Source organism: Scardinius erythrophthalmus, assembly GCF_964197995.2.
Source record: "Scardinius erythrophthalmus genome assembly, chromosome: 1".
Lineage (NCBI taxonomy): Eukaryota > Metazoa > Chordata > Actinopteri > Cypriniformes > Leuciscidae > Scardinius > Scardinius erythrophthalmus.
Window position 1 is genome coordinate 3,974,833 of NC_138221.1, and position 15,032 is coordinate 3,989,864.

Here is a 15,032-nt window from a genome sequence, read left to right on the forward strand (position 1 = left end):
TTTGAATTATGGGTGTCACTGTCACTTCTGGTTTGGGGAATTTGTTCTCGCTATTTAATTTACGATAGTCTATCCCATCAGTTTTGATTCACTGGATTTTTTATCCTCAAATCCTCACGTCTTTTTCCAGGTTTAAAATACAATTGATTATCTGTCAAAATGACGGAAATCACTTTGAAATAGTATCACTCAATGGGTATTTATAGGCCATCTGTTTTTTTAACCCAAATGCAGCCTGTTGGGTCATTTTATTGGGTTATTTTTTTAAATATTCTTATTGGGTTTCTGCCTCGTCCAACATAATAAAAACATATTCTAAACAATCAAATGCTTTGTAATAGTCAGAAAAGGTGCTAAAATATATAGGCTATCATTATGTCTGCATCATATAGTACTGATTATTTATATCTTCTTCTAGGAACAAACACAACACACACAGTGAGTATAGTATAGGGAAAACAACTTGTTCTCCGTTTTATTACTTTGTCAGCATCAGCCAAACAACATGTGACCTGGAGCGCCCTCCAGTGGCAACAGACTGAATTACCCAAAAACATCTCCGTTTCTCCTCTCTTAATCACATTTTCATATCTCCAAACTTATAGAAACACGAGGAGCTCATCTTAAAGCATGGCAATAACGGGATCACTTTCTAATGTAACTGAACACTGTTAGTTGGTGTCTCTCCAGATGAATGTAAACTCAGTTATGAGGTATACAACACAAATCATGACATTAGTCATATATTTTCTTTCTTTTTGAACTACCCAAACCTTAAACATTTTATAAGTGTAGCCTGTTATGTGGTCTGTGGAGCCGGACAGGAAAACTCCTAGCGCTTTGGGAAGGTGTCGTCCGAGAGCTGTGTTTCACCGTGGTCTGAAGCACATACATTATTTCACTGACCGGCGAAGACAATCCCTGTCCAGCTTTATCTGGTGTCTGCGATGGAAAGTCCACTGATTGAGGACATTTCAGGATGACAGTCTAGCATCTGATCCGTACGTCTTTTCCAGAGTTGCGAATATCCCTCCTCTGCTCCTGTCTGAGAGGACACAAGTGCTGTGTGGCCTATTTCTGTACTGTAGCAAAAAAGCATCTGTTGCAATGACACTGGCTCTTTGGAGGATTTCAGAGAACGTTTAAATGTCTGCACAAAACGCTCCGCCAGGCGGACTGGGGCAGAGCGCACAGGCTTCTCTCCATCTGCTTTTAGAAAAGAGCCAACTACTGACGTAAACTGTGGGCCATTGTCGCTTACCAGAGTTTCAGGTATACCATAACGACTGAATGAGCCTCTAAGTACTTGAATGGTCTTAGATGATGTTGTGGAGTCCGTCCCGTGAACTTCTGGCCATTTTGAGTGAGCATTGACAACCACCAGGAACATCCCTCAGCTGGACCGGTGAAGTCGATGTGAATACTCTGCTGAGGAGCTCTGGGCCACGGCCAAGGACGTAAAGGTGAGAGGAAGGGAGATTTTAGATTCTGATGGCATGACAAGCACGTCTTAGATTTCTCTTCAATCTGAGAGTCAATACTGGGCCACCAGATGCAGCTGCGTGCTAGTAGGGGTGGGCGCTATACCGGTATGAACATGAATACCGGTATTATGTTGTGCCATGATATGGATTTCGCAATATCGTGGATAGCGCCGTTAGAAATTCATAAATTAAAATGTTGCAGTTATATTGTTTTGTTCAATTTGGTACTCTTTACAACTTTTAACACTACTAATGACGATACAGAATCGAGGCTGGACTAAACATTTAACATTTTTCTCTACTGTGTCCAACTCGCGTGATTCACAGGCATCAATAATCAAACACAGAGAGCACGGTAACAGTCCAAGTTAATAGAGCACAAACCACCTCCTAAACATACAACAGCAATAAAGCGAGCACATGCAACTGCAGTTTGCGAACTCGTGAGATTAATAGGCACTGCAAAAGTGAACAAGATGAGCAAACATGCAGAAAGTCATGTTGAAGAGCACGAGGAAGGATTGGTTAAAAAGAAGGTCGTCTGGAACTGGTTTGGATTCAAAATCTCTGACATAAATATGCAATTACACAAGTCCTGGCAGCAGACACAAAGACACGGCACCTTGTACCTACGTGGCAAGACATCATGGTCCTTGAGTCAGTCACCGCAGCACTAAAGCCACTCCAGGAATTTACGGATGCCCTGTCAGGAGAAGCATACGTGAGTGTGTCCTATTTGAAGCCTGTCATCCATCTGTTAAATACAGAGGTTTTGTATCCAAAAGAGGGTGATACCGAACTGACTCAGGAGATCAAGACTACGGTTCTCGATTACTTGAATGACAAGTATACTGACCCAGCAACAGATGAGCTACTCACCATGGCTACCTTTCTTGACCCAAGGTTTAAGACCATGTACATATCCACTGAGAAGCTTGAGGACATTAAGGTAAGAGCTGCCTCAGAGATAGAAAACCTTCTGGTGGAGAACACTGGCCTGGTAGATCATCATCTCTTGCAGAGGATCAACCTGAGAGGGAGAGAGAAGCAGCCACGGCTCCAGCAGATCCACTACCATCAGCCAGGAAGCCTAAGAAGAGCCTTTAAGAAGACCAGCAGTGCATCTGCCTATGCCTCATGTTCACAGAAGCAGATCAGCGAGCAAGAGCTAAACCGCTGCATTCTGGCAATGGCATGTGAGACAGATCCTTTGGAGTGGTGGCGATTTCATGGATCTAATTTCCCACGTGTGAGTTGTCTGGCAAAGAAGTACGTATGCATCCCTGCCACAAGTTCGCCCTCTGAAAGGGCATTCGGCACTGGGGGCAATGTGGTCACATGTAGCAGGGCGGCACTGAAGCCAGAACTGGTCAACAGGCTGGTGTTCCTGGCACAGAACTTGTGAAGAAGTTGATGTGTTCAAGTTCAAGTTGATACTTGATGGCTGAGGCTTGAAGTTTGATAATTAAGTTTGTATTGATGACCCTATTTTTCATGTAGTAATTTTCTTTATCTCCTGTATACTTTAAATACAGTATTTTATTTCATCATATTTAATTTAAGTGTAGCCAGGCCTAGCTTGTGTTGTAGGTTTGCACAGTTAAAAAAAAACAAAAGAAGAAAGAAGAAAGTCGTTAGTACTAGCTGAGGCTTCAAAAGATTTGTTTAAAACCATTACAGAGTTATAACATATTTAAGTTTGTAATTACTGTATTTTCCATGTAGCAAAATACTTTCATTTTCTTCTCCTGTGTTCATTAGATATTTTATTTCAAGTTATGTAATATTTAATGTAATTCATAACGGCCTACCTCATGTTGCACGTTTGCACTTTTTGATAAAAACAATGGCACAATAAAAAAAGATTGTTCAGGTCTATGTCCAATGAAATCCCTCACCTTTTTCTAAGTATATAAGGTTAAAATACATATTTTGCCTGTATTTTAAGTTGTACTAAAATGTGATTCCAATTTTTTTTTCTCATATCGCAATATAATATCGATATCGTCTGAAAAGTGAAAAATATCGTGATATGAATTTGAGCTCATATCGCCCACCTCTACGTGCTAGCGCCCAGAATACCCTAGCAACCGCCTAGCAACACAATAGCAACCACCCAGAACACCCTAGCAACCGCCTAGCAACCACCCAGAACACCTTAGCAACCCACTAGAAATACCTTAGCAACTTTTTAACTTCAAACTTTCTGGTCCAAGCTTTCTCAGGCCAACTTAAAGTTTGTCTCGATCTAGTTAAGTTAATTTCCTCGCACTCCAGAGACCAGCTCTATTTATGTCCGTACGCAACATTGCATTTAATGGGTGAGGAATTGTAGCCAGGTTTGGAACAAATCTTGCATAATAATGAAGGCCGAACTTCTCCAGTCGCCTCCAGATTTGTCAGGTGATGACCATTTTCATCACTGATGACACGGAACTTGTTGAGTTTTGCATTTTACTCACTCGTGAAGTCTCATCAAGCACCGCTGTCCCTTTGAGCAGTGTCAACTCAGCATCAGCATCTGAGGTCGTGCCATCATCACATTAACATCCACCTTATGAATTCGTCTTTCTTCATCTGATCCTTATTATTCATGAATTCACCCTAGACTCAAATGATCTCCAAACTCTCAGTGCTCCGCTAATCTCTTTAACACAGCCACGTATTGGGCGATACTTTCACCCTCAGCTTGATTTCGTCTGTGCGATCGGAGTCTCTGCGATCTCAGTTGGCTTGGGGGTAAAATGTGTTTGCAGTGTGCTCACAATTTATATTATGTCTGCATCAATATGCTAATATAGTACTGATTATATATATTTCCTCGTAGGAACAAACACAACACACACAGTGAGTATAGTATAGGGAAAACAACTTGTTCTCCGTTTTATTACTTTGTCAGCATCAGCCAAACAACACGTGACCTGGAGCGCCCTCCAGTGGCGACAGACTGAATTACCCAAAAACATCTCAGCTAAAGCTAGATAGATGGTATTTGTGTAGTTAGATGATGGTGGGGAGTGTGTAGGAGTGTTTTAAAGAGCTGTTCCGTGTAATAACGTGAAGAAGAGCTTTTCCCTGAGGATAATCCGACTCGGCTGATTCACACTCTTTCATGTGTTGTGTGTGTGTGTGTGTGTGTGTGTGTGTGTGTGTGTTGTAGTTCTAAGTTTATATGAACATGATTACTCCGTCTACGCTGGACTGGGGAAGAGCTGATTTTTCCACTTTATAAACTGATTTCTATTTGATCATGATTTCTATTGTGGAGATAACCCCTAGAGGGCAGTGCAGTGCCGGAGTTTCACTTGTGTAACACCGTTCGTACTATTAAGTTGATTAAAAACATTGGAGACATTTTACAGCATTTTGACCACATTACCCTTTTCCCTCTGTGTCTGTATTTCTAATTTCCATGATAAATACAACGCTTCCTATGCATTAATTTCCCCCCAAAATGTATATCAGTAAATAGAGTTTATTTTTTTTTATTGTTAAATATATTTTAATATCAAATTTTCCAGATGGCATTCAAAACTTGAGGGCCACAAGAGGACAACTCATTGAGCTTTACTGTTTTTATTTACCTCTGTTTGCAGAGGAGTCGCAGAAGTGATCAAAACAAATATACATTAATATAAAAAATATTATATAAAACTAACATTTAACATCTCATTCACCATCACCATATTATTAACTATAATCAACTAAATCAAATGCCTTGACATTCAATTATAAATGTTGAAAGCACACCTTTCAAGCTCAAATAATTGTTCAACACAAATCATGCAAATCTTAGCATCAATTCCATCAAATAAGCTGAAACACAATAATTACATTTTACAACTTCAAAGTTGATATTTTACATCAACATCATTTAAATAGTTAATGTTCACACCAGTTGCGTCTTCAAGCTTGAATTTGATCTGAATGTGTGAAAGTCTTTGTTAGTCAATGAGGAGATCTTCTCCAAACTCTTCTTCTTCTGTTGATATTTGCAGCAGACTAGACACGACAATGGCGTATTGCTGCCCTCCTCAGTTCATTTGAAGTATTACAGTTTTTCTCACTTGTTTACACACAAATACTGATACTTGAGACACAATGAACACAACATGTAGCTCACGCACCCCCCCGAACCAATCCTGCTAAACTACAAGCACAATTCCTGCTTTACACTCAAACTGCAGCTCTAAAACAAACACCTGTCACACAGTTTTACAATCAGCAATCAGAGCTTTAGCATAAAAGAGTTTTTTTTTCTTTTTTTTGAGTGTTCAACTGGTTCTTATAAATGTCTATTCATATGATGGTTTGTGTGTGCCATTTGAAAACAAAATACCATTTTGAGAAGAAATAACATTGTTTTGAATGTAAAGTTTTCTTTTGCAGGAGAATTGAGGGGTTTTGCTCATCGTGTGTGTGTGTGTGTGTGTGTGTGTGTGTGTGTGTGTGTGTGTGTGTGTTTAGAAAAGTAGAAAGCTAGCTAGGTAATGCTTGTCAGTACCATATACAGTACTCGATAGGTACTCAAGATGGCGGCAGTCAACTGGAAAAAGAGCGGATGACGTAAGAGGTCACGTGACTGATATTCATGTATAGGCAACGTCAGCACATTGAAATTAGCAAGCCTCATTTGTTGAATGTGAAATGTGTCGAGAAGCTCAGGGCAAGTAATGAACCGGTGTTTGAGTTGATAAAGGAGTCGGGATCTGATATATTCTCAGGGCTGGAGAGAGTAAAGCAGAACGCTATAATCCATGTGTAGAAACTCTTCCAGAAGACATTGTCATTGTCATGGATGGTGGAGAACGTTTCAGTAGTAAACCAATTTTATTACTTATAATTTAATGATTTCATTTATAGAATTGAACTGCATGCAGGAAACTCTAAAATGAGGAAGTGAAACTAACAGTAATGCAAAAGCAGAGCCTGTTCATTGAGTTCAGTCTGAAGCGTTGAGCGTAAGTGTGTTTGAGCCAGTGTGTGTCACATTATGTGCGGTTTAGTGTTGTTTTCATGGACTTTCAGGTTCTTGTCATTTGTCACATGTCTTTGTTCAGATTCCCGCCACTCATCTATCTCTGTTTCCAGTTGTGTGTGTTTCTTTTTTCTGTTTCATTCAACCAATAACTGATTTGATTGGTCACTTCCAGTTTTAAATGATTGTTGTCCAACTATTTTAGCTTTACTAAAAAAAAGATTTTTTGAACGGGAACTCACGCCTCTTGCCCTCTCTAAGTGGAACTTACTCGTGTGTCTTTATTTAGTTAAAGATAGTGTTTCCTCGTTATTTCGAGCTGGTGTAGTCGCTAAGAATCGAGCCACTTGCTGCATGAGCAATAATGAAAAATACATTTGCACTGAAATCCACTCAGCAACACTTCTCAGAGTTTCATCTCAGATGAGAGGAAGTTAATAACCACAGGAGGAGCTGATGATGTTTAAAGGAGGAGCTGTAACTATATATAATGAAGAGGAAGAGCTGTAACTATATCTAATGAAGAGGAAGACTGACAGAAACAGAAAATGGCTGATAAGTGTGATCTGTGTCTGCTGGGACTGATCATTCTCTCTTCACTTCTCACAGGTAAAGAAATCTGTATTTTCTCTAAAGACATTTAGTGGAATTAGTCTGGAAAGAGTTCATTTGAACATGCTCAGTTTATTCTTGCACACATTCACGTTGTGATCTCAGAGTTGTGTATTGATACACACAGATCATACTGTATTATTCCTGATACTGGACATAGTGTCACTCAAACATCTGATGATGAAGAATTATCTTCATATTAAGAGTGTGTCAGTGATTTGAACAGCTCTCTGATAAAGACTAATAGTTTATTCTGGAGAGTGTGTGGTTTGCTTTAAATGAGAAATAAAAGACTGTATTTGAATCTTCTGTTTTTTAATTGTGTTTCAGGAACCAGTGGATATGAGGATGTGTTCATCAGTTCTGGTGATGTCTCTCTGTCCTGTAATAAAGCTCTTTCTGACTGCAACTCAACTACATGGGTCTACAAGAACAGACGTTCAGAAGTTAAACTGATTACTGGAGGGATAAAGAATAAAGACACAGAGAGACATGAGAGACTGAGTCTGGAGTCTGACTGCTCTCTGAACATCAAGAACGTCACAGGAAAAGATTATGGATTATACAGATGCAGTCAATATGTGAATGACAGACAACAAGGACCTGATGCTTATGTTTATCTGAATGTTCTTCATGGTAAGTTTATGATTATGTGGTCAATTTAAAAAGGGCAGATTTTCCCTTTAAACTCAGATGATGAATGAAGAATCTGTGATTTGTGTCTTGTGTTCAGTTTCAGTGTCTTCATCATCATCATCATCTTCATCATCATCATCTTCATCATCTTCTTCATCCTCACAGACTGAGATCAGTCCAGGCCGCTCTGTGACTCTCTCCTGTCAGTTGTATTCATATGCTAGATTCTCCTGTGATTATTGGGCCCGTTATGAGGGAGTTAAGCTGTTGTGGGTGAATCAGGCTGGTGTTGATCTGAAGACAGACTCCAGATATCAGATATTATCATCATCAGATCAATATCACTGTATCATCACTCTGACTACAACACTCCTGAATGAAGATGACAACAGAGAGTGGAGATGTCAGCTTACTCACAGAAATCAACTCGAGACCTCAGTCAGATACACTGTCAAGTATTCAGGTGAGAAACGAATGAGTCTCATGAATCAGTGTTAAAAGTCATCCTGTGTTTTAACTAGTTAAAATCTAATGATGCTTTTGTACAGTATGAATCATCTGAACAAACATTCATCCTTTACAGCTCCAGCTGATTCAACGACAGCAGTGAGTCCTTCTCCACGAGGTACATGCTGATGATGATGATGATGATGATGTTATTCACAGCTTCGTCTAACATAATTCTATAGAAAATATGAATGTTACCATATAAATATTTTACCTCACTGAAATATGTAATAGTTGATTGACATCACATTCCGGTCGTCATCTGTGCCGATGGCTTTTGTCTTTGTCTATAATTGTCCCCAATCATCCTTTTCAGCTCAAGCTAATACAACAACACCAGACACAGACTCTTATCATTCAATCACAAAAGGTACATAATCACAGTGTTTTGTCTGTCTATAATTGTCCTGCCCTGTCCGTCTCTGACTCTGTGCTCGATCTCTTCTTCAGTCACAGTGATTTCTGTCGCTGCAGTCGCTGTTCTCCTTCTGGCTCTTCTCTGGCTGATCTGCAGAAAAAGAGCCGGTGAGTTATGAGGGAAACGCCTTTCTCAGAATTTTGAAGCCTTTAACTCAAAACCGTAGTGCCACTGCACACAGATAACAGTGCAGCGATCTGAGCTTGTGTTTGTCAGTGGGAACGGCATGAATCTATGGTGAAGCGGCGTGTCTGCGGCAGCCAATCGCGGCTCAGAGCCTGCCGAAAGGGGCGGGGCATCTGCCTATTAAAGCAGCTCATATCCGGCATAGGGATCAGTAGGCATGTCGCGATGATTAAATAACCGTCTGATCGCGATTATTTGATCAAACCGCGATTGTTTCAGGCAACCGTGATTATTGCGCTCTTTTAAAGGCCTACGGCACAAGGGGGAGTCATGGACCAAAAGAAACAGACAAGCACTAATTAAGTTTTCCTGCAATATATTCAAAGTCATCTGAAGCCAGTCCATAGCTTAATGTTTGGGAGAAGTATATTTACATCATTTAATTAAAGTTCGGAAAGCTCGTCTTCCCTCCCCTGCAGCTGTCAATCATTCTCCATTCAGCATTCAAACAGCGCGCCTCGCCCAGTTACGGCAGGATGCCCAGTAAAACATTATAATGCTTGATCTGTAGAAAAGGGGCTATGGATTTGCATTAAATTAATTTAATTGTCTGGAGTTTGCTGTTTTTAAACGACTCGCTACCGTGTGACTGTTAGATCACACACATCACAAGGACTATGAATTGGCATCAAACGCACAATAACTGGAATTTAAAACTGAATAACCAAATGATCAATAAATTGTTGGACGGATATACACTGTACAAAGCGTTCTCCTTCAGCGCTTCCTGCCTCTAGTTTGGGCCTATCGACTCCAAGGTCGTCCTCAAGCCAAGGCATTCGGAAGACGGGCGTCAACTTCTCTTACTCTGCCCTGTTCGGGCTTTAGGAGTATATATACAGCGCTCTGTCCATTTCAGCGAGTCCACCAGAGGTGTCTTCATGGCCGTGGTCCAGTGGTGTGTCTATTGGCCACATCTGTGCCGCAGCCGGCTGGTCGTCGACCTCCACCTTCACCAGGTTTTACAAATTGAAGATCACTTCGCCGCAGACACAGATCCTCCCTGTCTAGCTGGAGTTCACCTCAGAGGGAGCTCAACCCACTATGATCTCTCTGGAGGCAGACCTCAGTCCGAGCCCCTTTTTTGCTCTGCATAACTTGTCCGTCCCTAGCCCTAACCCCCCTCAAAACATTCCTACCTGACCAAATACAACACCATGTCTAAAGGCCCGTACACACCGGGACGAATATCGGCGCGCGTTATTCGCCAGCGTTTTTCAACGCGTTTTTTGTGTTCACACCCAAGCGATTTTCACTGACGATGAGCCGAGTGAACATGCAAATTCATTCCCTGACATTAGATGGCGCTTAATACAACTCCATAACAGTTCTCTTTTATCAAGATTTTTGTAGTCGCTGTCGCGTTTGTCATAGTTCTTTATGTTCCAACACCAACGAGACCAGCAGCTCTACATTCATATTGCCTTGCATCTTCCTCGTCTTATTTCTTCCCGGCAGTGTTTAGACCAGGGGTGTCCAAACTCGGTCCTGGAGGGCCACTGTCCTGCAGAGTTTAGCTCCAACCCCAATTAAAAACACCTGAACCAGATAATCAAGATCTTACTAGGACTTGATTATCTGGTTCAGGTGTGTTTAACTGGGGTTGGAGCTAAACTCTGCAGGACAGTGGCCCTCCAGGACCGAGTTTGGACACCCCTGGTTTAGACGCTACTCGGCATATATCTTCTTCGCCGTTACGTATGTGTGCTCGGCAAGACCGTTTTGTGTTTGAGCGCCCCCAAGTTGTGTTTTACTGTAACTTCAGAAGCTCCAGACACGTGAGCAAAAGCGCCAATCTCATTGGTCGGATAGTTTTTGACGCAAACCAAAAAAACGAACCCGAGGCGGTTTTTAAAAAATGACGCTTTTACGCGTGGCGTTTTTCGCGTCGGTGTGCACACTCACATTGGCGCCCTTTGTTCAGTCACGAGGCGTTAAACGTCGGCGAATATCGCGCGCGAAATTCGTCCCGGTGTGAACAGGCCTTTAGTCCGGTCGGACAACATGGCGGTAGTGTCCTAAATAAACCACCAAAGTGAACTCAAGTCGTGGCCTCAGTACAGACTAGCCCGGCACCTTCTTCAATCCGCGCTCTCTGAGAGACTGAACCAGGGAGAAGACATGCTGTCCCTGGACAACGTGTTCCCAGGGGAATGGTCCCTCCATCCCCATAGCATTAATCTGGAGTATCTTTGGCAGGGCAGAGGTCAAACTCTTCGCCTCTGAAGGCAACTCTCACTGCCCAATATTCTTAACAAAGGACACGGATGCGCAGGTCCACGAATGGCACAGCGTAACTTGCATAACTTGCCCTTCCCTAGCCCTACCGCCCGGTAGGGTGACCACCCGTCCCGCGTAGCGCGTGCGCGCACAGCGTTTGAAGCCCAATTCATGCGTCCCGCAAATTGAGACCGTGTCACGCATAATCAATGGTTGCTCAAAAAAAAGTTGGTCGCTCTATATCCTCGAACCCCAGGCAGCCAAACGAACATTACTTGACAGTTCAGCACGCTACTGTTGCCACACCCACCCCTCAGTTGAACTGCTGACTAGGTTGTTGTCAACGTTTTCGTTGTTGTCATGACAGCGCACGCACCCTGCATACCAGACACACTGGGAAGGAACTTTTAGATGTGCGCTTTCCAATTCGAAAAATGGAGAAAGAGACTGAGTCTGAGGCACCGCCATCATCGATTAAAAAGAAAAGGTGTGGGTACGAGAAAGACTGGGAAAATGAATATTTGTGGCTGAAAGGTGTTGAGGGGGATACCGAGAGGGCTTTTTGTGACCTTTGCAAAACGTCCTTCTCAATCGGACATGGAGGGGAATACGATGTCAAACGACAAGTTCACCATCCTTCCTCCCCCTTCTCGTTCCATGAACCTCTGGAGTTGTGAGTTACGACTTTTTTTTTTTTTTACTGTTCCTGTGGTGTTGAGCAACTACAATTCCTGTTAATCCTATAATTTTATATTATAATTTATTTAAAGTGAATAAATTGTAATGAAAAATAAATAAAATTAAATAGCTAAAGTAAATCGTAAGTGGAAGTGCATCTGTTAATTCATTGAATGTGCAAAATCTTATGAATCTTTATTTAGAAAAAATACACATTGGTTGGCCTATTCATGAGCATACATCAGCAATTACACATGTTTAGGGGAATAGGGCATTATTAATATACCATGTAAGGTGGTATGTGCTAGAAATGGGTAAACCACTATCAGTGAGTCTGCCCGTGGGGTGGGGGCACCGTCGCGCCAGGCAGTGTCCCACATTGTCCCTCAGAAACATACCCCTTGTCCCCCCCTGGGCTTATTAGCAGGTGGTCACCCTACCGCCCGGGGACCCTTACCCAAGCATCCCAGGCTAGGGCCACAGAACATGTCGTTCTGCTCATATAGCACGGTGTGATTGAATTGGTTCCCCATAGAGTCTAGCAAAGACGCAATACGAGTAAACATTCTGAAAGGGAATGACTCGGTTACTTACGTAACCTCAGTTCCCTGAGATAACGGGAACGAGTATTGCCTAGACAGCCGTGCTATGTCACTACACGACTGGCGTTTGTCTAATTAAATATGATTCCTTTGCCCCGCCCCTGCCCCGATTGGCTCGCACAGACACGCTGCTTCGCCATAGGTTCATGCAGTTCCCACTGACCAGCCAATAGATGCGCTCAGATCGCTGCACTGAGAAAAGGAGATTCCCCCTTAGCATCTAGCAGAGATGCAATACTCGTTCCCCTTATCTCAGGGAGCTGAGGTTACATAACCGAGACGGTTTTATCACTCACTTTAATGATTGAACAAAATCTTATTGCTAAGATTCTGTGTTTTGCACATGTGTGTTTTATCATAAATCATATTTCATGAGGCACTTGTTTTCAGATAATAAAAGAGGGACTGGCGACTCTGCGGTGAGTTCAGTAATGCAGTGATTTAGATTTGATTACTGTCTTTAAAGCTCAATAAAGTGTCATTCATGCAGTTTAACTGTTTGTTCTGAAGGTCAAAGATGAGAATGATCATACAGGGACGTATGAGACGATCAACATGTCCATTCCTCCCGCTGCAAGAGCCAGTGTGAGTCCACTAAATCATCAAACATTACGTTCAATAATGTGATTTACTAAAAGCTGTTGTGTTATTCTACATATCATAGTGAGAGATATGTCTGATGTGTGTGTTAAACTTGACTCTCTGCTTGTTTGCATTGATGTTTAGGAGCAGACAGATGAAGTGACTTATTCTGAGGTCACTTCTTTCAATACAAAGCCAGTAAAATCACTCAATGTGAGTAGATACCAGCACCTGAGTTTGACTCTCAGATAAATGAAGCTCATGCTCTAATAATAATAATAATCGCACTGGTTCAAACATTGATGGACAGAATCTGTGCTTTCAGGATCATGATGATACAGTGACTTATGCTGCCGTCAGAAGAAGAGAAGATCAACCACAGGATCAACTTTACGCCTCTGTGAACAAGAGCAAGACCTTCACTAATAAACATTAATGATCCAGATCATGAGCTCATCATATCAGGAGCAGACGGGAAGATTTCATCTCTCTGGGGTTTGCAGGAATTATATATGTGTGTGTGAACGAGCAGATATTTGTTGAATGTCCTGTGAATATGAATGAGATTTATTGTGAATCATCATCTGGTCAGAGCACAGAGTCTCATCTATATCATCACAGCCACAGTAAAGTTAGAGACTGAAGCCCTGATGTGTTTCATACAGGCCAGACTCAATCTAGTGTCTCTCAAGCCTCTTCCATGACTGGAGTCTGTTTATCCGCTGGATTTCTGTCTGAAAACCTTCATCTTCATGCAGAAGCTCATGCTGAAATGATCCTCTTGCTTCAGCTTGTATATCCGCTGTTTCTTCTACAGAGAGACGTCCGTCTGAGAATTACATCAGTGTCTGCTCACATTATATAGTCATAAAATATTAAACAATTTGACTTTGCAGTGTGTATATGACACAATTAAATGTCATATATGACTTTTTTTCCACTTGTGAACACTTTTGTGATATTTCATGCCATATCTAACAAATTTGTGAATATTTGGAATAAAAAAGGAAAAATTACATAAAAGCAGATCATCATCATTCAGCTCTGTTGTTGCTGCGGTGTGTCACGTGACAAGCAATGACGCGGCACCATGGAAACCATAAAGTGGTCCATACTTTTTTTGGACAATGTACATTGTTTCTTTCTGTATCTAAACTGCATTGCATGTTTTATTTTGTGCAAATAAACCTTTAACATTTCTTGGTTCGCTTGATTTTTTGTGGTGGGGACAAAATCAGCCATTTCAAAAAGTGGTGTGGACATGTCCCCAGTGTAAATGACACCTATGGGTTTAACTTGATAATATATGACTGTTATACAGTATAATTTAGATATCTCAATTTAATAATAATACTTACACTATAATAAATTATCATATTTATATTTCATATTATATTTTACATGAGAAAACATAATAGGCCTGCGAACATGAGAAAAAGGCCAATAAAGATTGAGAATCAATGTTCAGAAATGATTAATTATTGTTATATTTTGAACCATGCTGTATAGCCAGGGCCGGCCCGAGGCATAAGCGAACTAAGCGGCTGCTTGGGGCCCCCTCGCCACCAGGGGGCCCCCAAGCAAGTTTTTTTTTTTTTTTTTTTTTTTACATATTAGGCCTAATTAAATTAAACAAGTGACATAAATTAATGAATGGATTAATAATTCAAGACAAGAAAATTCTGATTTCATGATCAATATACCTGCCTACCTACAACTGCTGCTGTGTCTGCCAGTGTTTGAGTCATATGCGCATAAACTCGCGTGCATAGAAAATTCGTGCGCAAAGTCACGGTAGCCTAATGTTAAGCCATTTCACACAAATTTGATTTGATCAATGATTTATCCTTTACATTTAATGATATTCAGAACAGAACAAGAATAAAAAAATAACTATAAACAAGCCAAAACGAAATAATTTAAAGCGAAAGTGAAAGCGGATCTCTCTCATTAGAATCAAAATGTTTCAACATTCGCGATGGATTTGGATGGTAAACTATTATTTATTATAGGCTTCTTTGTACTTCACCCACGTTCCAATATCGAGGGAAAAAATCATCCTCTTCACAAGCGCAAAAATGTGCTTGAAATCCAATATCGAGGGAAAAAATCATTCTCTTCACATGCGC

At 41.2% G+C, this 15,032-nt stretch overlaps 1 protein-coding gene across 1 annotated transcript; it reads left to right on the forward strand.

Moving 5' to 3' along the window:
- Positions 1-6,140: 6,140 nt before the first annotated feature.
- On the forward strand, positions 6,141-14,102 carry LOC308705698 (uncharacterized protein). Its single transcript, XM_081390837.1, has 10 exons — positions 6,141-7,071; positions 7,405-7,710; positions 7,808-8,173; positions 8,294-8,335; positions 8,534-8,587; positions 8,668-8,742; positions 12,712-12,740; positions 12,832-12,906; positions 13,048-13,116; positions 13,229-14,102. Exons 1-10 carry the CDS (start codon positions 7,011-7,013, stop codon positions 13,337-13,339), a joined length of 1,188 nt encoding a protein of 395 aa, XP_081246963.1. The 5' UTR covers positions 6,141-7,010; the 3' UTR covers positions 13,340-14,102.
- Positions 14,103-15,032: the final 930 nt, after the last annotated feature.